The sequence below is a fragment of the Erythrolamprus reginae genome, chromosome 1 (assembly GCF_031021105.1).
Source record: "Erythrolamprus reginae isolate rEryReg1 chromosome 1, rEryReg1.hap1, whole genome shotgun sequence".
In the NCBI taxonomy this organism is placed as follows: Eukaryota; Metazoa; Chordata; class Lepidosauria; order Squamata; family Dipsadidae; genus Erythrolamprus; species Erythrolamprus reginae.
Window position 1 is genome coordinate 99,473,597 of NC_091950.1, and position 23,192 is coordinate 99,496,788.

General features: G+C 37.3%; 1 protein-coding gene across 1 annotated transcript; it reads right to left on the reverse strand.

Annotated features, from left to right (window-relative positions):
• Window positions 1-267: 267 nt before the first annotated feature.
• Window positions 268-21,947, reverse strand: API5 (apoptosis inhibitor 5). The gene is made up of 14 exons (XM_070760746.1): window positions 21,687-21,947; window positions 18,282-18,443; window positions 17,850-17,943; window positions 17,015-17,080; window positions 15,582-15,733; window positions 12,378-12,584; window positions 10,438-10,542; window positions 9,889-9,978; window positions 8,196-8,377; window positions 6,521-6,614; window positions 5,636-5,692; window positions 5,270-5,346; window positions 3,688-3,824; window positions 268-2,104 (listed from the first exon to the last, which is right to left on the reverse strand). Exons 1-14 carry the CDS (start codon window positions 21,942-21,944, stop codon window positions 2,025-2,027), a joined length of 1,761 nt encoding a protein of 586 aa, XP_070616847.1. The 5' UTR covers window positions 21,945-21,947; the 3' UTR covers window positions 268-2,024.
• Between the last annotated feature and the right edge of the window lie 1,245 nt (window positions 21,948-23,192).

Here is a 23,192-nt window from a genome sequence, read left to right on the forward strand (position 1 = left end):
TAACTTTGGTAAAGGTGCCCCTTCCCCTAGTTTTATTCAGAAGGGAACTGTGAAATGTCTTAAGAATTCAATAACAAAAGCAGAAACATCGAAGTGTGCTTGTTTCTAAATAATTTGTATTTTTACATGGTCACATATTCATAAGAAACCTAAACACTGCTAACATTTACACTATTTTGAAAGTGCAGAGATCAAGGGCTTCATAATTTGTTCTGCAGGGTTTATCAATATCATTAAAAAATAAACAACCACAAATCACTAACAAAATTCAAAATTACAAAATGGATTTATTGCAAAAGAATAAAGGAAATTTTACAAATAAAAAGTAATTAAAGGGTGTCTCCAAAATAATTCACTGCATTTTGAACACAAAATGAGAGCTATTTCTAATTGACAATTTGCACATCATTTTCGAGACCTATAGTGTCAACCTATTACTCAACACAGCCCCCTACCTAAACTATATGTAGTAAAAGTAGTTAAATTTCCATAAAAGCTAGGTTTCTAAAAACTTGACAGTTCAAATAACCAATATAATGAATTAATAGAAAATGTTTCAAAGTCTAATCCACTATTTGTGATTTGAACTCGTCAGTTTTTAGTATAATAGCTTAGTGGGAGACACAAATTATCCCTTCAAATTAGAATCCTTTTTTCAATCCAACTTGAAAATTTTAAAATCGCTTTATGAATACAACAAATGTAGAGCAGATCCTTAACTTGTATCATTTTGCTCAACACTTCTATATCAGAGAAGGATAAATGAATCATCAGAACCTAAAGAAATGTATATCTGTCCATTTTATAAACTAATTTTAGCTAATACACATTACAAGTTGTCAGAAATGTCTATGTACAAATATTTGACTCTGTTATGCTTTCCAAAAAAGGGCTTGGGTCTAAGAAGGAATGTGCAGTTCTTTAAATCCAGCTCTAGCTGGATTGATTTCAATGTTTTTACTCCTTTCAGACATTTATACCATCATCTGCATCTTACAATATTCAGTCCAAAAACAAAACTGGAAAAAATTCTCTAAAGGTTAAATGTCAAACACTGAAGCAACTGCATTTGATAAAGTACAATGTTTTAAATAAAGTTTTGAAGATATCTATCATAAGGAGGTTTTTATTTTGGAAGATATTTGTAAGGATTCTTTTAAAACCAAAGTACAAATAAGTTGTAATTTTACTTATTTTAAAACTCTCATTTAACTGTCTTGAAAAGAAACAGCTGTTCAAGGCCAAAAAACCCCCATCTTATTAACAGGAGACAGTTTACTAATTAGCCACCTTAATATTTGCTACAGAATTCATCTTGCCTGGACTGAATTCTAGCATTTTATTTTTCACTGGATTTTTTTTGTCTCTGCAGACACATTTGTACAAAACTTTAAAAAAAAAATCAATTTGCAATACACATTGTATAACCATATATGGAGAAGAGCAGGATAATGTTAAAATTAACATGTTTCTCCAGAAATGATTGGATTTGTTTAAGATAACAGCATGTTATCTTGTTGCACACTTTATAATTCAGTCAATGAACCATGCCTTTGGCGGCTTATAGTACTACTCTTTTGCAATATAATTCTTTCCGATATGGAAATATGATTCAGTTTGAAGAGAAATTCCTACTCATTTCAATTAGAACATTTCCACTCATTATCTAGTATTTTATTATTATACAGACTCCACTTTGTATTATAAGCCACATTTATAGATGAATGTAACATCTGTATGGAAGCAGCTTCAGCTTGAACACCCATGCTTTTTCCTGAATAAATCTTGAAGACGCTTTAAAAACAAACACAAACTCAAAATACCAGCTGTTAAACATCCAAAAATACAGTTGTTTCACCGAGTCTATTGTCCATTAGAAAAGTAGATCATACATACAAAGGTGTAAGAACATTTAAACCAGTCTTTTGCAGAAGGCAAGTCTTTTAGACAACATAGCCCCCTACAGACAATCCTTCAAACTTGAAAGATGCTTTAGCCATATAGTAATGACTTTGGAAATGCTTTCAGTAGATTCTTCCACGACTGCGATTACCACGTCCACCCCATCCTCTTCCTCGTCCACCACGGAAACCACCTCTCTGCTCTGAAATCAAAGAAAATAAAAAGTTATGTCCCAGTGCATTTTAAAGTGTTTGACATAGAATAGCAGGCATTACTATTTTTTTTTCATTTATGTACCATATTTAGAAACCACCCCTCTTTCTCAGAGAACAACTCAAATAATATCCAATTTAATCCAAAACAAATATCACTATGCACAGTTCACTGTTACATTCATTTATGTAGCCACATACAAGTAATCCTCAAAGCTGAGATGTCCCTGCAGCAAGCATTTGCAACCTTCATTGCTGGCTTCAACTAAGTCAATGGGGAAATAAGTGGGAAGTTGAAAATCATAGTCACATCTGATTTACTTAAAAAATGGTAACCAGAACTGTAACATAAGTTGGCACGGCCACATGACTCTTTTGTTATTGTTATTGTTTTACAAGTGCATTGTTTCACAGCACATTTCAAAGACCCACTTTTGGTTGTTACATGAGGACAATTTGTGTGCAGGGAACACAGCAATGTCTAATAAAATTAATAAGAATCACAACAGCTCCGAGTACAGGTAGTCCTCAACTTATAATGGCACTTAAAAAAGTGATTTATGATAGTTGTTCACATGTCAGTTGCAGCATCCCCATAATTACATAATCAAAATTTGGATATTTGGGAACTGGCTCATGTGCAAAAGTTACAATGTCTGAGGATCAGGTGATCACCATTTGCAACCTTCTGACAAGCAACAGGGAAACGTATCTATGTCCATTTTATAAACTGGGGAAGCCAGATTCACTTAAGTTACTAACTTAACTGCAGTGATTGACAACTATGGCAAGAAAGGTCATAAAAGGAGGCAAGACTCACTTAACAACTATCTCACTTAGCAACAGAAATTTTGGCCTCAATTATGGTCATAAATTGAGGACTACCTGTAAAGCCATTCCTAGAGAAATGTGATAAAATTAACCTATCATTAATGGGGTATTTTTTAATATACTGTATATGTTTTATTTTTAATATGCTGTGAAAAAACATTAGTTTGTAATAGTAAACTGGGCTGCTTCTACTCAGTAATAATGGTTACTGAGTTTAAAAGTTTAGCTCCAGTCTAAAAAACAGCTGGTCTGTTCTGCTTCAGACTAGACCCATGATGGTGAACCTGTGGCACATGTGCCACAGGTGGCACACGTAGCCATATCAGAGGGCACGTGAGACTTTGCCCTGTGTCAGCTCCAGGATGCACACTGATTGTTCTCAATTTATTTTAATTTAATTTAATTTATGACTTCTATACTGCCCAATCCTAATGAGACTTGGGCAGCTTACAACAATAAATAATACATACAATAAACAAGTCAAATAATTAGTAATAAGAACAGTAAAACCTATAATAAACCCTAATGAATGTTTGTCTAGTGGTGGGCACAATCACTGAGCACTTGTTATATGTTGTATGTTTTATATTACAGTATAAAATCAATAAAAATATTTTAAAAAACCAAAACAAAAACCCTAATGAAGTATCCAATCGAACCCACATAGTTGCAAAATCGGACGTGATAAGATGTTACATTCAATTAGACAGAACTCTAATAGTATTAAGATTGTAATACTTACCATATGAAAAATTACCCAGGTTACTACTATATTTCCCACTGGGTGGATTGTAAATCTGCCTAGCATCTCTTTTGGGGCCAGCTTGAGACTTTTTTGCTGGTGAGTCTGAAGATGTATCTTCACTGGCTCGTTTTTGCCTTAAAAAAAAAAGTCAGGGCCAATATAATTAGAGGACAATAAAAATTCAAAGATTCTTAATGTTCAATTTTGGAATATGTCAATGACAATGAAAAAGTATATTTTTTTCCAGCTCAATCATATTTGATTCTTTGTGATTGCCTGGACAAGTCCCTGAAGTTTCCTTGGCAAGGTTGTTTCATAAATGATTTGATATTGCCTCCTTCCTAGGGCTGAGAGAAAGTGACTACATCACCAGTTTTCTTGGAAAATTATTTTAGAAGATGTAAAGCAATACAGTAACATGTTTACTTTAAAACAAAAGGCAGTTCTGGTGTACAGTAATTATGTTTCTTCTGTAACACAAAATACAATGACACCTCATCTTACGAACCCCTCGTCATACGAACTTTTCGAGATGCAAACCCGGGGTTTAAGATTTTTTTGCCTCTTCTTCTGAACTATTTTCACCTTACGAACCCGCTGCCATCGCTGGGATGCCCTGCCTCCGGATTTCCTTGCCAGCCAAAGCACCCGTTTTCGTGCTGGTGGGATTCCCCTGCAGCATTGCAAAATCCGGAGGTGGGGTTTCCCGTGGAGGGGAGCCTGTGAATGGGGTTTCCCAGCGAGGGAAGCCTCAGCGAAATTGCAGCATCGCAAATAATGCGATTTCGCTGAGGCTTCCGTTGCTGGGAAACCCCACCTCCGGACTTCCGTTGCCAGTCGAAGCGCCCATTTTCGCACTGTTGGGATTCCCCTGCAGCATCGCAAAATCCGGAGGTGGGGTTTCCCATGGAGGGGAGCCTCAGGGGAATCCCACCAGCGTGAAAACGAGTGCTTCAGCTGGCAAAAGGGGTGAAGTTTGGGCTTGCACGCATTAATCACTTTTCCATTGATTCCTATGGGAAATATTGTTTCGTCTTACGAACGTTTCACCTTACAAACCTCATCCTGGAACCAATTAAGTTCGTAAGACAAGGTATCACTGTAGTTGAATTTTAATGGCGCTATTTTCCTGTAAAAAAATAAACCTGGGAATAGAATAGATTGTGTTGGGGAGACAAACTGTTTCCACAGGAGACCTTGAAAAATGGACCAAAATCTGAAGACATGATTTTTCCAGGATCTTTTTAAGTTTTAAGAATGGAAATAGGCAATTTGCCTACTACAGATCTCCATATCCTATAATTCCCAATTTCCTAAAAAGTCTGAACACTTGTTCTACCCACAACACCACAAAGACACAGAACACCTCCTGATGCCCTCCCATTGGGCTACAATTTTGCATTTACACTTTGCCACCCATATTTTACACCAACACATCAGATGGTTCATCTTGCACAAAAGTTAGTTCATTTCTCCATATTTTGGTAAGTTCTTTTCTCTGCTCATCAAAAGCATTATGAAAGACAATAAGATTCTCTGGACTGTAAGGAAAAGATTGGATCATGCACTGTTATCTTACCCAACTTCAGACCTCTGTACAGGTTTCCAGGAGAGTGTAACTGTACTCTTATATGAAGGAGGAATGTGGAAAAGATCCTAGAAGCAAAATAAGTCTGTTTTGAATTTTCTGAAATCACATTTCTTGAATGATGAAAAACTTTTCTGGAAAAGTCTCATTATAAAAAGAAGCACAATTGATTTCTGAAGGGCTCATATTTTAGAATGATGAAAATGTCTACATCTAAAAAAAATGTAACCACCTCATTTTCTCCTTATGTTGATTTCAAAGTCATAAACATAATACTTGTCACAGGCTTTGCATATTGCTCAAATAGAATGACAAAGTAGGCTTGTCAATATTTTTGTCCCAACATTTGACACTTACCTTAATTAAAACATTGATGTTGTTTGTTATTTTTAGTGCAACCACTTTAATTTTATTCTGAAAAGAAAAGAACAGGGACTATTTATGAAATCATACACCTATATGATTTAAACATTGAAATACCCTCTGCTATTTTCCTCAGTTCAATTTTTGGCACTGAAGGTACTAATTATTTATCAATAGGAATAAAACACTTTATTTTAGTTGGAAGCTTTCATACTCACAGAAGTCTTGACAAACCATGTTAATAATCTGCAACTAATATGTAATTATGATATGGCTATCTAACAGCTATAAAATATTGTGCTAAGAAGCTTGCTATTTACAACCTTTACAGTAGTTCTTGACATTGATTGAATTGCTTGAAATGATAAAACTAAGAAAACAACACACTGCTGTACTCTGGAAGATTCTCCACATGCTATGGTGGTAAAATCAACAAAATTTCCTCCTCCCTCCCTCCCTCTGAGTATCTAACCTTGATAATTCTGTTTTAATTCACAGTTCAGTTGTGCATTTATTTAATTTATATGCCACCCATCTTGCTATCCTGAGTGACTCTTTTATCAGTGAAAGACAGGGTCCTGATCTGCATCAATGTTCTTGGTCAGATTTTAATATCTTATTATGCAGAAGATTCTTTAACAAGTAGACTTTTGGAGTACTTTTGGAAACAGAGAAAAATTCATATACTAGTGTTATGAACCAAGTAATTGTCATTTGGAGTAACACATCATATCTTTTTTATTGTTATGAGTTTACAAATTGTGACTACTGATCCAGATAAAACAATAAGGAACTCAAGAACTTGAAAGTAACATAAGAGTCCATCAGGTTTTACAATGCACATTGACTCATTTAAGGTCAGAGTTTTCAAAGACTTACCTCTTCTGTCTTCAGTGCCTCTCCTGTTTTGCCTTGGAGTGCCAAACGAAGTTGCCGGATATAAACCTGAAGTCCTCTAGCAAAATACTGTAATCTAGAAGAGAGAAATGTTTAATATAAAACTATGCAGGACTACGTGGTGAAACCTACAGCCTTCTTAATCTTAGGAAAGAAAGAACAACAAACTTGACCACCTAAAAAGAAACTTAGATTGCCTGTCATAAAAACCTCTGAACACTGAATTTGTAGTAGTAGGAAACATGTACAAAGATATAAATGTATGCAACATTTTAAACAATGAAGTCCAATGCTGTTCAATAATAAAATTGGCTGATTAAAAGAAGAATTTTATGAATTCTTAATAATGTGCAGCCACATTATTTTATCATAGAAATATCTTAGCTTTAATTCTGAAATTCTAGTTTTTCTGCATATTCGATGGACAATCAAGAATGGCTGCAATCATCATGGGAACGTGGATAAATTATTTTTATATAGTCTCTGTCTTTGTCTAATACAATTTTGGATGTATATTGGAAAGAAACAGTTAAACTAGCCATTAAGTTCCTTTGATTATGGCTTGGCAGTAAGTCACAAATCTCCATATTGAACATCTTAGTTCACCACCTGGCAAAAATCTTAGTCTACTCAGCTATTTTGCAGACACTGACTCAGCTAAATTAGAATATTTATGGAAAACAAGAATAAATCAAATGAAATTGACTACTAACTTACTGACAATATGAATGCGCAAAGGTCTTTTATATCCATGACGAGGCAAACCTAGAGATTTTTCTTTTTTTGTTTTTCCACTTAATTATCATATTATTACATTCACAAGTCATACTATTTAACTTGGAATATAAAAAGTTACTAAGACATTAATAGTACTCTAAAGGTAATGGGGCAATAATAGCATTCCAGAAACATTAGTCTGTCATTGAGAAACCTACAAAAATGTTTTTAATAGGAACTTTGACATTGTATCTTCACCTGCTGGCTATATTTTTTATGTCCACTAGATTAATTTTTCTTCTTGTTAATAAAAGCAGCATTAGGTTTGGGAACTAGGCTTAGGGAGACAGTCCACATGCATTAGTCCAGTACAATTTTGACTTAAAAAGTTATGGGAAATTAACATACAGAGAATACTTTGCAGAAAATCTATTGGCTATTGCTTTCAGTTTGCTAACTATTTAATGGGTGCTAAACAGAATAAAGTTATTTTTTTAAAAGAAAAAAAGGTATTTCATTTGTATTATTTAGAACCCAAATCTTTAGCAGCAGCTTTGCTGTTTAGAAGTCCAGACCTAGAATGTGTGATAATTAATTCTGAGATAAATGAAATCAATACTCAAGCTTACAGTGGAGAAAAGGCTATTGAAATAATTTTAACCATAATTACATTAATTTTTTCTCAGAATTCAATAGCATTTCTTCACAGGTAAAATCACAACACTGATTCTTCAGAGGGCACAATTAAACCAATTACATCTAAAATTGTAATTTGTAGTTCTGGGCTATGTACTATACTTTTCTCTTTTTACCTTTCCCTTTCAAATACTTTGACCATTCTTTTATAAATAAAAATAATTTGTTTGCAACACAGAAAAATAGTTCATATTTTTAATCTGGACATACTATTTTCCTTCTAATAAAGCCTGCACAGTATTACCTGATTTTAAAGTCTTTCACTTTATCTGTGTTCAACTTTGCTGTTAGGAAATCTGTAAGTTTTCGTCCTAGTTGATGAAAGCTATATAACAAGCATTCCACATAGCTAAATTGTAGTTTAGGCTCTTCATTGCCTGCATTCTCCCCATTCTCTGCTTCTTCTGGAGGAAGTGGCATGTATTCCTGAGAAGTAGAAATGCAAGTTATATAGTATTTATGTTCAGCGAATAGTTCTCACGTATTTCAAATTATTATAAATTATATGCAATGAGCTATTTCCAACATTATCTGACATTTTCATTTATAAATTGAACCTTCTGTTGTTTTCTTACTCTCCCACCTAAGAGCAAAAATACCAAATTTCAAAAAGCAGAGTTTTGAATACACAAATGCATAAGGGATTTAATTCTATTGAAAGAATAGCACTGGTCAAAAGAACAACATCCTGGATTCCATCTGAAAGTACTTTTAAACAAATATCTACAAATAAGATTGCTATGGTAATAAAGAATTCCATTCCAGCATCCTTGTACAATAACTGGCAGCATTTCTCCTAGTAGTTTATTAGTCTTCCCTACTTGTCTGATTGAGTAGCAGAGGCTTTTCAATTCTTTTATATTTCATATGCAGTTTTCTTCTTTCCAATTTCTGAAAATTGCTTTAATTCTCACTTCTTGCTATTTCTATATCAACATACCTTTATGTACCAGTATGTATTTTTAAAAGTTGCTTAAAATTCTGACTCTGTAGTAGAAGTGACTAATAGAATCAATACTTTGGTCACTGTGTATTACCGCAGTACATGGACCACTACCCTTTAATATAAAAGTAAGTCCTACAAGCTGCCAATCATTTACTTTTTAGATGCTGCACTATCACAGAAAACTGAAATTCAGGATATTTTACTATTTAACTTTATATAAATGTATTATACAAGTTATAAATTTATACACAAAAATTCTATACATACACACATCTTATATATAACTAATCCACTAAAATAATTAGCTATTATGACACAGTTCAACACTGATTGTCCAGTTAGCACCTCAAGAACTGTTTTAATTCCTGAAATGTTTATATAACAATCAGAATGTCTATGGAGATTCTTAGTCATCCAGGTCATGATTGTCCCAAAGGTGCTTTTTTCAAGAGGCAACTGGACTTTCTAGTTTTTCTCTGAAGACATTTTGCTTCTCATCCATGCAGCTTCTTCATCTCTGACTGGATGATGGGGAATGGAAGGATGTATATTCCTTGCAGACAGAAGGACATTTGCATTCTTTTAGGGGGCCATTAAGGTCATCTGGAGGTTTATCTGTGTCATCGGGGTCACCTAAGTGGTGCAAATTGGTGTGGAGCTTTCTTGGAGCTGTCATATCCCTCCCCCACCACCCTCGTCGAGAGAGGGCTGTTCGATTTCAACATAGATGACCTCTTTAACCTCTCTTTCAAAATAGCATCCTCTCTGTCCAAAATCAGAGCAGGTAAAAAGGTCACCTATGTCAAATTTGAACAGCTCTCTCTCAACAGAGGGGGAGGGATATGACATTACCTATCTCCAATCTTAAAAAAACCCAACATCCTAGGAAGCTCAGTTGCCTCTTGAAAAAAAGCACTTCTGGAACAGCAATCATAAATTTAAGTTTAATTATGAACATATATAATGTATCTAAGATTATGAATATACTTACCAGTAATTTATCAAAAAGTTTCTTTAGATTTGATTCTAACTTTTCCATGTCCCCACAAAAGGAACTCATCTCAGCAAGTAATTTTAGTACCTAAAAAAAGAAAAATTCTATCTTTAGAAAATGAAGTAAAAATGAAGATTTTTAACTGTTTAAGATGACAATATTGAAAAACAAATCTTGCTCACTCGATTATGATGTAAATTAAGTGAAGCTGATAAAAGTCCTCGAAGAACGGCGGCATACAAATCCAATAAATAAATAAATAAATAAAAACACTGATTTGTTAAAAAAAAAAAGCCTGCTTACTGAATGCAGTATACCTTAGATCCGTGATGGCAAATCTATGGCACACGTGCCACAAATGGCACGCAGAGTTATATCAGTAGACACGTGAACTCAGGTCACTTGAAGAAATTAGAAACGGGACATTTCTGGCCTCCGGGGTGGGAAAGGCCATTTTCATCCTGCCCAGGCTCCTAGAAAGGCTTTCAAGCTTGGGGAGAGCCTTAACTAATTCTAGCCATGTCAGATATATTCAGATTAGCTTACCTCTAATTGGATATCAAGGCCTTCAACTGGAGTGGTCAGAGAACTCAAATTTGGCAGCACATGCTCACAGAAGTAAGTCACAAATCTTGTAGAGTGAACATTTTTCTGTGGCAAATCAGAACAGCATTTATTACTGCAAAAATATTAGCACTGGGAAAAATGTATGAATATGGTTGTTACAACTCTCTATTACCAAGTAAGCCTGGCTTTATTTTTCCCGATGAATGAATTAACTTCAACATTTGGGAAACTTATTTTGATATTACTGTTTATGCACAGTTATAACGCTATTGCACTTAACCACCCTCTAGGCAAAAATCACCCGCAAGTAAACTACTTATTCATACTCCAGTAAATTAGTACTGTATTTTGGAGGGGAAAAATGCTAGCTGATATTTCATTCATTTTCATCTATAAAACCGAATAACAGACCTATAATAAAGTTCAAACTTTGATAAAGTAAAATAACTACCGGTATAAGGAAAACATGACATTTTGAAGTTGAAAGCTGAACATTTAAGAAAAGAATGTATCAAGTCTCTTTTAGCTGTTGTATGCTAGATCCCATAAAACTGTAAAGAATTTAATTGAAACTATTTTAAATAAAAGTATTGTAGAATAAATCATTTTAGTTCAGGTACAATTAATAAAATGCACCTAAATACTGTATGTAAGAGTAAGCAGAGTAATATAAGTAAGCAGATTCCAAAAGTGAGTAATATGCAAATATTTAATATTAAAAGACTTTTCAGCAACACTATCAATATGACTCTCCCTCAGGAAAATATTTATAAGAATGGGTGTATTATGGTACTACTAATATTTAGCATTTTCGATGGAATGCATTTATTGGTAATCCTTGCATATTGTGGGGATACCTATAAGCCGGATTCTAAATTCTGATGGTCATTCTGCTCCACGCTCAAAACCGAAATTTGGGCACTTGCCAACCAGATCGCATTTATGGCCACCTGCAGTGTCCCATTACAGCATTATTGATCTGGGACAATTGCTATCATATTACAGAATTACTGTTCTGTAACCACAAGAGTAGAAGTAATTATTATCATGGACAGCCCAGGTGTTATTATTTGTTATTCTTCAATCTTAATTTAGTTTGAATCTTTTATTCTTGTTTACCGATTATATTTTCCACTTTCCACTTGGTATTTTTTCTTAGTAGAGAAGGTGTACTACACTGCTCAAAAAAATAAAGGGAACAGTTAAACAACAGAATATAATTTCAAGTAAATCAAACTTTTGTGAAATCAAAATGTCCACTTAGGAAGCAACACTGATTGGCAATCAATTTCACATGCTGCTGTGCAAATGGAATAATTGTGCAAATAAAATATCCAATGAGAATATTTCATTCATTCAGATCTAGGATGTGTTATTTGAGTGTTCCCTTTATTTTTTTGAGCAGTATACTTTGTTGCCCATGTACCCTTTTACATCTTTCAGCGACAAATCATTTTTTCCCAAAGAAATGTATGCATAGCTGTGGCCTGCCTTATAGAATACAGGTAGTCCCCACTTTACATTTTTTTCTGTCTCTTAAGATATCTGGTCACAAAGCCTGACGTGGCCACACCAAGAGTTATGGTTGCTGCTGTTAAACGAACCTCTTGTAGTTATGCACACTACATGATTACCATTTGTGACCTGCTGCCTTTCCCATTAACTTTGCTTATTGGAAGCTGGCAATGAAGGTTGCGAATGCCGTCATGTGACTGTGAAAGGCTATAATTGTTGTAATTGCAAGCCATTTGCTAAGAACCCAAATGGGTTGTCACAGTAATGGTCATGAGTAACTCTGAAGAGCCAGTGAACAAACTATTGTTAAGTGAGGATTATCTGCATTCACTCCAACTATGTCAGTTAGGGTTTTATTTAGACTTGGCATGAAAGACACATCATTCCTTAACATGAATACTTACAGAAAACAGTGGAACTGCTTGGCGGGTGCACTGCAAGAGTCTGTCCACACAATCAGGGTCCGATGGATTGAAGGTTTGTTCAAGGTCAGCCTGTTCAGTCACTAGTTCAACTAGTTGTTGCCTCCCACTTACTGTCTGAAGGCTTTTTAAGCCAGAAAGTATCTTCATGAATAAGACAAACTCCTCCCCTGTCACATCGTCAAGCACCTGAAGAAATACAAGAAAGCAGGAAATAAAGGACATAGCACTTGAAAGGGAAAAATCTGCACATTCCTTTTCTTTATCCTATAAGTGATTTTGTAATTACTTGCAATGTACTCAGTATTTAAATGGCTGCTCATTTAGCCTAATAGTACTCTTGCATAATGTTAATTTATTCAAAGTCCAGTCAATAACTAAGCAAAGATTTTAATTTTAATTATATTCTTGTCATATCATACTGAATGTCTGATTACAGTGGTTACAAGTAATAGTAGTATCATTACAACATGAGAAAGCAATTTGCAAAAGATAGTGCTGGCAAGCAAAGTTCTTACCTTTAGGCAGGTAATTTTACTGTTGTGCTGTTTAACAGTAGTATTAAATTATGGTAATATTTTTATTAGGCTCAACTAAAACAACTGTATCCTCCAATGAAAGGCTAATGATCAAGAGAATCAACTAGACTCAAAATTGCATGGAGTCAAACTGAGAAAAACGTGTTAGTATTACAAAAAACTCTGTTAATTTCACAGAGAATTATAGGGCATAGGAATTACAATCCTATGAGAGCTTAAGGGTCTCACAAAAGTAATAAATTCAAGGGATTCTTTTTCAGAATAGATGTTAACCAAAACAGAAAAAGAAAAAACATTGGCACGTCTCAATGTGAAATATGTAATACTGTTAAGAGGGGAACTAATGCTATATAAACTATAATAATTAGAGTGTGCCAACATTTTTCAATTCTAAACCTTAAGAATTTGCAAGATTTTTATCTCATTGAAAAGTGTTCTGACCTCAGAATGGTCTTGTTTTGATTCTGAATACGCTTGCAACAATAAGAACAAGGTCTGGACTGTTATTCAACAAAATGGGGATACTGAAACTGAAATATTTTGCACAACAACGGAAACAATTGGTATATGTGTGTGTGGGTGCATGTGTATATGGCATATTTGGGTCTTTTCCCGTGTAAGATTACACAGGAAAAGACCCGAATATGCCAAGACCTACATACCCATACTCATGAAAATCTACGAAAACACATGTTTTATTTTTATTTTATTTATCTAGTTGAACAAGTATAGGATTGTAGTTTGTATAAGCATAACATAAGTAGTAAGTAATGATAAAAGAAAACAATGGGACTGTAGGACAGGGATGGTCCTTATGCACGCCCCATATATATATTGTGCCTACCATCCCTGTCCTACTGTCTTCTTTTATATTTTCTGTTGAATTTGAACCTAGGAGACTGCCCAGATTCAAATCCCAGTAAGGGTATGGCTAGCTGAAGAGAGCTAAATAGCTTGAAATACATCTACACTAGTCTCCCTTCATTTTCACTATCAGCAAAAATATGTTACACATATAGAATATAGTTTGTCAGCTATAAAAATTTAACTGCCTTGGATATGACCCCTGAAAAGGACGAGAGGCAAAAAAGAAGCATATGCTCCCTCCCATATTTGGGTATATCAGGGTAATTCAACACTAGTCTCTCTTTTCATTATCAGCAAAAATATGTTACATACATACATATGCGAGCAATCATGCTATTCCGTCTTTGGAATAAGTTATTTATAATTATAATACAAGTAAGAAAAACCCGCCAGATCTTATTTTGATACAGTATGGAATTAATTTTAGATAACATAGCATATCATCTTTGATGTGGTAAAATAATCAATATAAGCTTAACTAAGTTGTATTATGCCATTCTGCAACAATGGAATTTCATATGGAAACTGCAAGGTAAACCAAAAGAACAGAAAGTTTATCCCATTGGGGAAAAAAATCATGTTCACCTATATTGTACTCAACATTTGTAAAAATAACACACATGCATGCTATATTTATTTATTTATTTATTTATTTATTAAATTTGTATGCCGCCCCTCTCCGTAGGCTTTATTTATTTGTTAAATTTATTTGCCACCTATTTTGCTGTGGTGCTATTCTAGGCAGCTTACAACAACAACACAATGAGTATACATGAATATGATCATAAAAAGATGGATGGGTAGAGAGCAGAGAGCAAGGGGGGGGGGGGAGGGAGAGTTGGAGTCTGCAATCAATCCAGCAGCTACCACCAGTGTGTAAGTCCCTCATTTGATCCCCAGGCAAATTGGCAGTCTTCAGGCTCTTGTGGAAGGATAGGAGGGTGCTGGCTCAGGGGTTCTGGGATTTGAAAGTCCACAAGTCCTAACTATGGTCCCAAGACTATGGTCCCTACCTCTGCCTTAGAGGGTAAGATATTTTCTGACCATTAAATGTTTTGACCATTAAATGTTATGTGTGGATGTGATTGAGTTATTGACTGCTTTTTAATGTAATGGGATTTAAGCTTATAGTTTTTACACATATTGTTTTTGTATTGTGTTCTGCGAGCCGCCCTGAGTCTTCGGAGAGGGGCGGCATACAAGTCTAATAAATAATAATGATAATAATAATAATAATATTCCAAAGGACAGGTGCTACAGTAGAGAAGGCACTGCCTCTGGATCCTGATAGAGTTCTTTGACTGATGGGATCCAAAATAGGATCTTTCTGTTAGCACAAGGCCTGGCTTGTTACAGCAGAATGTGGTTCATCGTGTAACCTGGACCTTTGCCATCTAGGGCTTTAAAGGTCATAACCAACATCTTGAAATGCACTCAGAAGCAGACCAATAGTGAAGTTCATGGAGTAGAAGTGTAATGTGGACCAATCTAGGGCCCCCAAAGACTGCTGTCACTGCCTCATTTTGCACCAGCTGAAGCTTTTGAATGGATTTCAATGGTCTAGATGGGAGATGTACAGGCCTTGAGTAACTGAGTGGAGGAAGTCATGATTCAGGAAAGAAAACATCTCTTTTCCAATGTCAAAATATAATTATTAACACCAACTGTTTTTTTAGAATGGCTTATCGTTAATTTAATTGTTTTCCACTCAAAATGCAGTACAACAGTTCATACTGCTTATAAAATTTTTGCAATCATTTAACAAGATTAACATATCCACCTTTTTTGATTCTGTCAGTATTAGCTCCTCAACTTCTTTTGTTAGCACCTCTTCAGGTATTGTTCTGAGTTTTGTGGAGAGGAATTTAATGGCCCTTTCTCGCACAATATCCTCTCCCTGAAGAATCTGACTGAACAAACCACCGAGTGTTCCTAAAACAATGATAAAGACATTCATTCATTTGTTTACAACTGAAAGAAATTGAACTTTTTGTTAAACATTTAAAGCTACATCCAACAATATCAGAGGGCACTTGCTTATGTAAAGAGTTCTCTCCTTGCAAGCTTCCCCTTTTTAAAACTGCTGGCCTGGCCCATTGCTTTTATCCTAAATCTGCTCAGCAGATTCTAAAAAGGGGAATATGGGAGAAATAGAATAATTTTGTTGACTTTTCTTGTAAACATCCGAGTCACCTTTGTTGAAGTGGAGTTGAATATTGTGGAGACATAGCAATTGGATGCAATCCATTATTTATACTTACATTATATGTAAGTTGAAATAATATAGAAAGTATAGCTTTAAGATTTGTATAACTTTCTAGCTGATTTGTATTATATTTCTAAATAACTATCATAGTGCAAGCATTGAACTCTTTTCCTTGCAATTAATTTTGTTCATTGTTGCCATATCTTTTTTTTCTGATTATCCTATTTTATGAGACAAAGTACACGCAATCATGTATTTTATTTCAAAATACAGTGGTACCTCGGTTAACAAACGCCTTGGTTAGCATACTTTGCGGATAACAACCAAAAATTTCGGCAAAAATTTGCTTCGGATACTGAAAAAAAATTGACATACCGAACAGAAATTTTCGGTTATTATTCGAAATGTTACACCCATTGTCCCTCACCAACCCCACTTTACCTCTTTCCTCTCTGCCTTTGTCCCCTCGCCAGGGGAACAGAAAGCGTCGCTTCGGCTATGACAAGGCAGGCGCTGAGTTTGCTGGTCCCGGCAGCAGCTTCTCTTTGAGGACACTGGTGGGAATATCATGTCCATACCCAGGCCCCCGCCGCTGTCCCCGAAAAGAAGCTGCCGCCACAGCCAGTGTCCTCAAAGAGAAGTCGCCGCTGGGATCAGCAAACTCAGCATCTGCCTTGTCATAGCTGAAGTGATGCTTTGCTGCTCCCCTGGCGAGGGGACGAAGGCAGAAAGGCAAGAGGTAAAGAGGTAAGGAGAGGGGGGCGGGAGTGAGCGACAATTGGGGGGGGGGAGAGAAAAAATCCTCAATTTTCAATTTTCCCCATAAGAAATAAAGACTGGGAACCAATTAAATTCCTTTTCATTATTGCTTATGGGGAAAATTGTTTCGCATAACGACCATTTCGGTTAACAACCAACCTTCCAGAACGGATTGTGGTTGTTAACTGAGGTACCACTGTATTTAAAAAGATAACGTTAAATATTTTAATATAAAACACATCCTTTACCTTTAGCATCCATCTTAAATATACTGAGCAAAGCATTGTTAACCAAGTTGAATTCTGCAGAATCATCTAAAAATAAAGAGAACAAAATATCACAAATTCTTTTAAGTTAAATAGAGCCAAATACTGTAAATTCAGGAAATAAAGAATTTTCACACAAAGGGTTTTCCAGGAAAAACCCTTACAAAGAAATCAAGCCAGTGAAAATACAAAATTCAGAGAAAAATGATTTGTATTTGCATGTACACACACACACACACACACACACACACACACACCAAGTATATAAGTATATGACCGCAATAAGAATAAAAGAAAAAGGTTCATTTTGTTCCAGGCACAAACATAGAACTGAACTTGGAGGCATCATGATTTAAAAAAATAAGCAGCTATTAATATGAGTTTTAGCTTTTGTGGTGCACTTCCAAGACAGTTTCTTAAGCACAATTTCTTAACTGGTTATATTCTATCAAGTTGATGTTGATTTTTAGTGACCATATAATTATATAGATAATACCTAAGAAAGAATTTAAAGCTGTAAAGAGTCCTCTATCCAAATGTTTCTTCTCCATTATGTAGTTAGTGTTAGCAGTGCTAATACTCAAAATTAGCATCTATCTTTTAGACCACAATATCCCTTATATCATATTTTCTATGGGAAAATATAATACCCAGGAATAATGTGACAAATAATGAGAATAAAGGGAAGAGAAATTCTTCAAAAATATAACAGTACAACTTTTGATAAGAAAACAGTAAGAAAGCTGAAGCAAGAAAGCTATAGCAATGAATATTTAACCATGCCTTTTACTAAAAATAATACAATAATCTTTCTCACCTGATTGCAGAAGCTGGGTAAGTATGTCTGCTACCCTAGGGAGGTTATCACCCATAGCAAACTGAGGTAATTCTTTGATTGCCTGGCGCCGGATCTATAAACAAAAAAACACATACATGGAACAATTGGATAATACATGTTTAATTACAGAAGATTCAGCATCAGGATCATCACAATATAAAATCCAGCATGAATAATATTTAGGATTTTAATGAATCAGCACTAGCATGTTATACTATTAGTAGATTTATGATGTAATTCAGCAACTGTTGTATATATTTTAATTATGCAAAACAGAAATAAACAGAAATAACAGAAAGCAGAAATAATAGTACAGGGAATGGAGTATTATTAACAATCTTAACAGCTACACCATAACCTAAAAAGATTTTACAACTGCATTTTCCCTTTTGAAAAGAAAAAGGCACTTACCGAAACATCTTCATCTTCACAAAGATCCAACTGAGCATTTATAGCAGAATCTGCCAACTCAGGAAAATGTTTGAAGAATTTTGGAATAAACTGTGCTGCTAATCTCTTCTCCTTAGCACCTCCTTTAACACCGTCCAAGATAATTTGATAAGCATCTTTGTGCTAGAAAAGAGAGAATTCTATGAATGCAGAGCTAAAGTAAACAATGAAAAATTAAAATTAGCGGCGGAAGTGATGTGCCGGTGCCTGGAAGCTGTTGGGGCTTGGATGGGTGTCAACAGACTCAAGCTCAACCCGGATAAGACGGAGTGGCTGTGGGTTTTGCCTCCCAAGGACAATCCCATCTGTCTGTCCATTACCCTGGGGGGGGGAATTATTGACCCCCTCAGAGAGGGTCCGCAACTTGGGCGTCCTCCTTGATCCACAGCTCACATTAGAGAACCATCTTTCAGCTGTGGCGAGGGGGGCGTTTGCCCAGGTTCGCCTGGTGCACCAGTTGCGGCCCTATCTGGACCGGGACTCACTGCTCACAGTCACTCATGCCCTCATCACCTCGAGGTTCGACTACTGTAATGCTCTCTACATGGGGCTACCTTTGAAAAGTGTTCGGAAACTTCAGATCGTGCAGAATTCAGCTGCGAGAGCAGTCATGGGCTTACCCAGGTATGCCCATGTTTCACCATCACTCCGCAGTCTGCATTGGCTGCCGATCAGTTTCCGGTCACAATTCAAAGTGTTGGTTATGACCTTTAAAGCCCTTCATGGCATCGGACCAGAATATCTCCGAGACCGCCTTCTGCCGCACGAATCCCAGCGACCGATTAGGTCCCACAGAGTGGGCCTCCTCCAGGTCCCGTCAACTAAACAATGTCGGTTGGCGGGCCCCAGGGGGAGAGCCTTCTCTGTGGCGGCACCGACTCTCTGGAACCAACTCCCCCCGGAGATCAGAACTGCCCCTACTCTTCCTGCCTTCCGTAAACTCCTTAAAACCCACCTTTGCGGTCAGGCATGGGGAAACTAAACATCTCCCCTTGGGCACGTTGAATTTATACATGGTATGCTTGTGTGTGTGTATGTTAGTATAGAGTTTTTTAAATTTTTTTTGAAATATTTTAATTAATTGGATTATGTATTGGATTGTTTTTTCACTTGTTGTGAGCCGCCCCGAGTCTTCGGAGAGGGGCGGCATACAAATCCAAATAATAAATAAATAAATAAATAAATAAATTTGCCTGAAAATTTTCTCATAAGCAAATGATCTATTAACAATTTATAGATTATGCCATTTCTGACTAAACATTTACCATAACAGAGACATATTACAGTACTTTGAAAGTATCACATTTTATGATTAAGTGCTCTACTGCTAGTCATGGTTTTTGATACTGTACTTTTGATACTGTAATATGCTCCCATTCATGATAGCATATTAAAGTGTTAGCTTATGAAATAATGAATATACGTATGCAAGCAATTTAATGCAATCTTTCCATAAGCAGTGTTTTTACCATTCTCTATGTACTAAGCAACCAGAAAATGTCTGCTGCCTTTATACAGTTAAGAATTATTATTATTTATTATTAGATTTGTATGCCGCCCCTCTCCGAAGACTTGGAGTGGCTCACAACAAGCAATATACAGAGTACAAATCCAATATTAAAAACAGTATTTAAAACCCTTATAATAAAAAACAATCATACAACCCAAATTATGATACATAAATCATAATAGCTGAGGGGTATATCAATTTCCCCATGCCTGGTGACATAGGTGGATTTTCAGGAGCTTACGAAAGGCAAGGAGGGTGGGGGCAGTCCTGATCTCTAGGGGGGAGTTGATTCGAGAGGGCCGGGGCTGCCACAGAGAAGGCTCTTCCCCTAGGTCACACCAGATGGCATTGTTTAGTCGACCTGGACCTGGAGAAGGCCAACTCTGTGGGACCTAATCGGTCACTGATATAAATGGTATAATGGTATTCTCAACCACGGGGTCGGGACTCTTTTGGGAGTCAAATGACTAGGGGTGACCTAAGGCCATGGGAAAAGACAATTTCCCATGGTGTTCAGAACTAAAGCTTCTATTCTGGCGCCTTGGAACATATTTTTACAATACGATAAATCGGGCATTTACAGTGGGGATGTCCCTCTGACCTTCCTGCCAATCATCTTAAAAGCTCTGTTGGGAGAACTGGTGCTAGACTGATGGTGGGCGCGGGGGGGGGGGGTCGCCACAACATGAGGAACTGTATTAAGGAGTCGCGCACGGAAGCAAAAAACTGAGCCGAAAAGCGGGTGCATCTGAGTCTCCGTGCGCGATTGAATTCCGTGCGCGATTGAACTCCGCACAGCTGAATTGCGCTGGACTCCGCTGGCACTCAGAGCCACAGGGGTGAGCACACGTCACCACCGTTCCACCTTAGCAGCCCACCTCTGGTATAGGGTCTCCTGCTTGAGCAGGGGGTTGGACTACATCAGGGTAGACAAAGTTGGCTCTTCTATGACATGTGGACTTCAACTCCCAGAATTCCTGAGCTAGCACGATTGGCTCAGGAATTCTGGGAGTTGAAGTCCACAAGGGCAGGTAGCAGAATTGCGCGTGGAGGCTCAGATGTGCCCGCTTTTCGGCTCAGTTTTTTGCTTCCGTGCGGGACCCCTTAATACAGTTCCTCATGTTGTGACGACCCCCGCCCCTGCCCACCATCAGTCTAGCACCAGTTCTCCCAACAGAGCTTTTAAGATGATTGGCAGGAAGGTCAGAGGGACACCCCTACTGTAAATGCCTGATTGGTCCCATTGTAAAAATATGTTCCAAGGTGCCAGAATAGAAGCTTTAGTTCTGAACGCCATGGGAAATTTGTCTCTGTACTAGATGATCTACAAAGTCTCTTCCAACTCTAATTAATTAATTAATTAATTAATTAACCATTTAAAGACGGAGACAGCAACTTTCTTATGGGGGAAGGGGGAAAAGACTGAGGGAAGACAGGATTTTAGGGTCTCTGCTAATAGGGAAGTTTATGCAAAATTGGGCAGACTGTTTTTATTTATATATTTTTAAGTTGAATCCTATCCCTCTGGCACAACGCGCGGGAGAAAGAAACGAGAGCAGCCATCTCCATCAGCTGCCCCCCCCCCCCACACTTGGGAATAAGCCTCCAAAGGCGCTCGCCTTCGTAAACTGGCAATGAGAAGCTGGACGTGGGTAAACAAAACGAACACCGAGGAGGAGAGATTTCCCCCCGGCCTGCGGTGACTTGGATCGACCTAACGGCTCCTTTGGTGGCCAAGGCGACGCTTCCCGGAGCTTTTGAAAAGAGAGACGGGCAAGGGGGGCTTCCCTTCTCGGCCCCGCTTAGGCCAGAGCCCGAAGAAGCCCTCCCAAAACAAAACCCCAGTCGCGTCTCACCTCCGGAGCGGTATCCTTAGCGTCGGCTAGGATGCCGTAATTGCGGTACAGCTCCTCCACGGTGGGCATCGTGCCTCCTCGGCGTCTGCTCCTCCGGCCGCCCCCTCCCCTCTCTTCCTTCCTTCCCCCGATGACCCTTCGCTTCAAGCGGCGAACACAACCACCACCTCTCTCTCTCTCCCCCAGTCCCCACTCTTCCACACCGCAAACCCCAGGCAGCGATACCGCCAAGGCAGGCCGCGAGTAGCTACGCAACATCCGGCGGCCGAGGGCAGGATTCATCCCGACTGACAGCGGCCCCTGTCGCAGAGGAGGTGACGGTGCAGCCGTACCGCAGCTGGTGGTGGGGTGGCAGTTGGGCGCTGCGCGAGTGACGTCACCAAGGAGAGGAGCGGGTGGGTGGGTGGTCGTCCAGAAGCGCGGCGCATTATTTCGCTTTACCAGGTTGGATTGACGCGGATGATCGCCAATGGCCGGGATGGATATTTGTATAAAAATAGCATAAGTAAAAAGTAACGATAAAAGAGGACAGTAGGACAAGGACGGTAGGCACAGGTTTTTTTTTTTTACTCGTTACACTTTTTTACTCGGGCTTTTTACTCGTTTTTTTTTAAACTCATTGCACCACTTAAAAAAAAAAATTGCGGAAGACGTCTGATACGGTAGCTTTACTGCAGAAGTCTTCAAACTTGGCACCTTTAAGACTTGCGGACTTCAACTCCCAGAATTCTCCAGCCAGCATAGCTGGCTGTAGAATTCTGAGTTGAAGTCCGCAAGTCTTAAAGGTGCCAAGTTTGGGGACCCTTGCTTTACTGGTTGCAGGATTGCAACGAGAGCCCCGAAACTGGCATTAAAAGCTGTAAGCCGAGGCGTTGTTCGTTTTATACACTACGTAATTTTGAATTTTTTTTTTTACCTTTTGGAGTTTATGTACGTAGAGAATCGCTCTGCATTATTTCGATCTCTGGATGGAAGACCCACCAAGAAGGGAAGTCAAGAAAACCCCAAGTCCTTCCCTCTGGATGTTTTTGATAGGATTGTTATGGTATCTTTCTACACATTTTCGCTATTTATGCTATGGTACTGAGGTTTTTTTTTCAATATACTGTATAAGGGGGTTAAATTCCCGGTTTGCATTTTGGGTGAATTGTTTCTTTTATCTCTTTTTAATGGTCTATTTTTAAACGGGTCCTGCCATAAGGAAGAAGTCACTTTTGCTCTGATTACCCTTGATCATAGAACCATCCTAATGTTTCAATACACTTTCTGTAGCAGCGGTTGTATTCATTCTTTTGCAAAAACTTTAGTGTAAGTTTTATTGTTGTTCAATTGTAATAAATGTATTGTTGTTTATATCTATCTCTGTTGGTATGCTTTGTTATTGGTTGATTGATTGGATTTATATGCCACCCCTCTCCGAGGACTCGGGCGACTTACAACATATAAAACACAATAAAAACATCTGAAATCCCATTTAAATTTAAAACTAATTAGTCTAAAACCCAA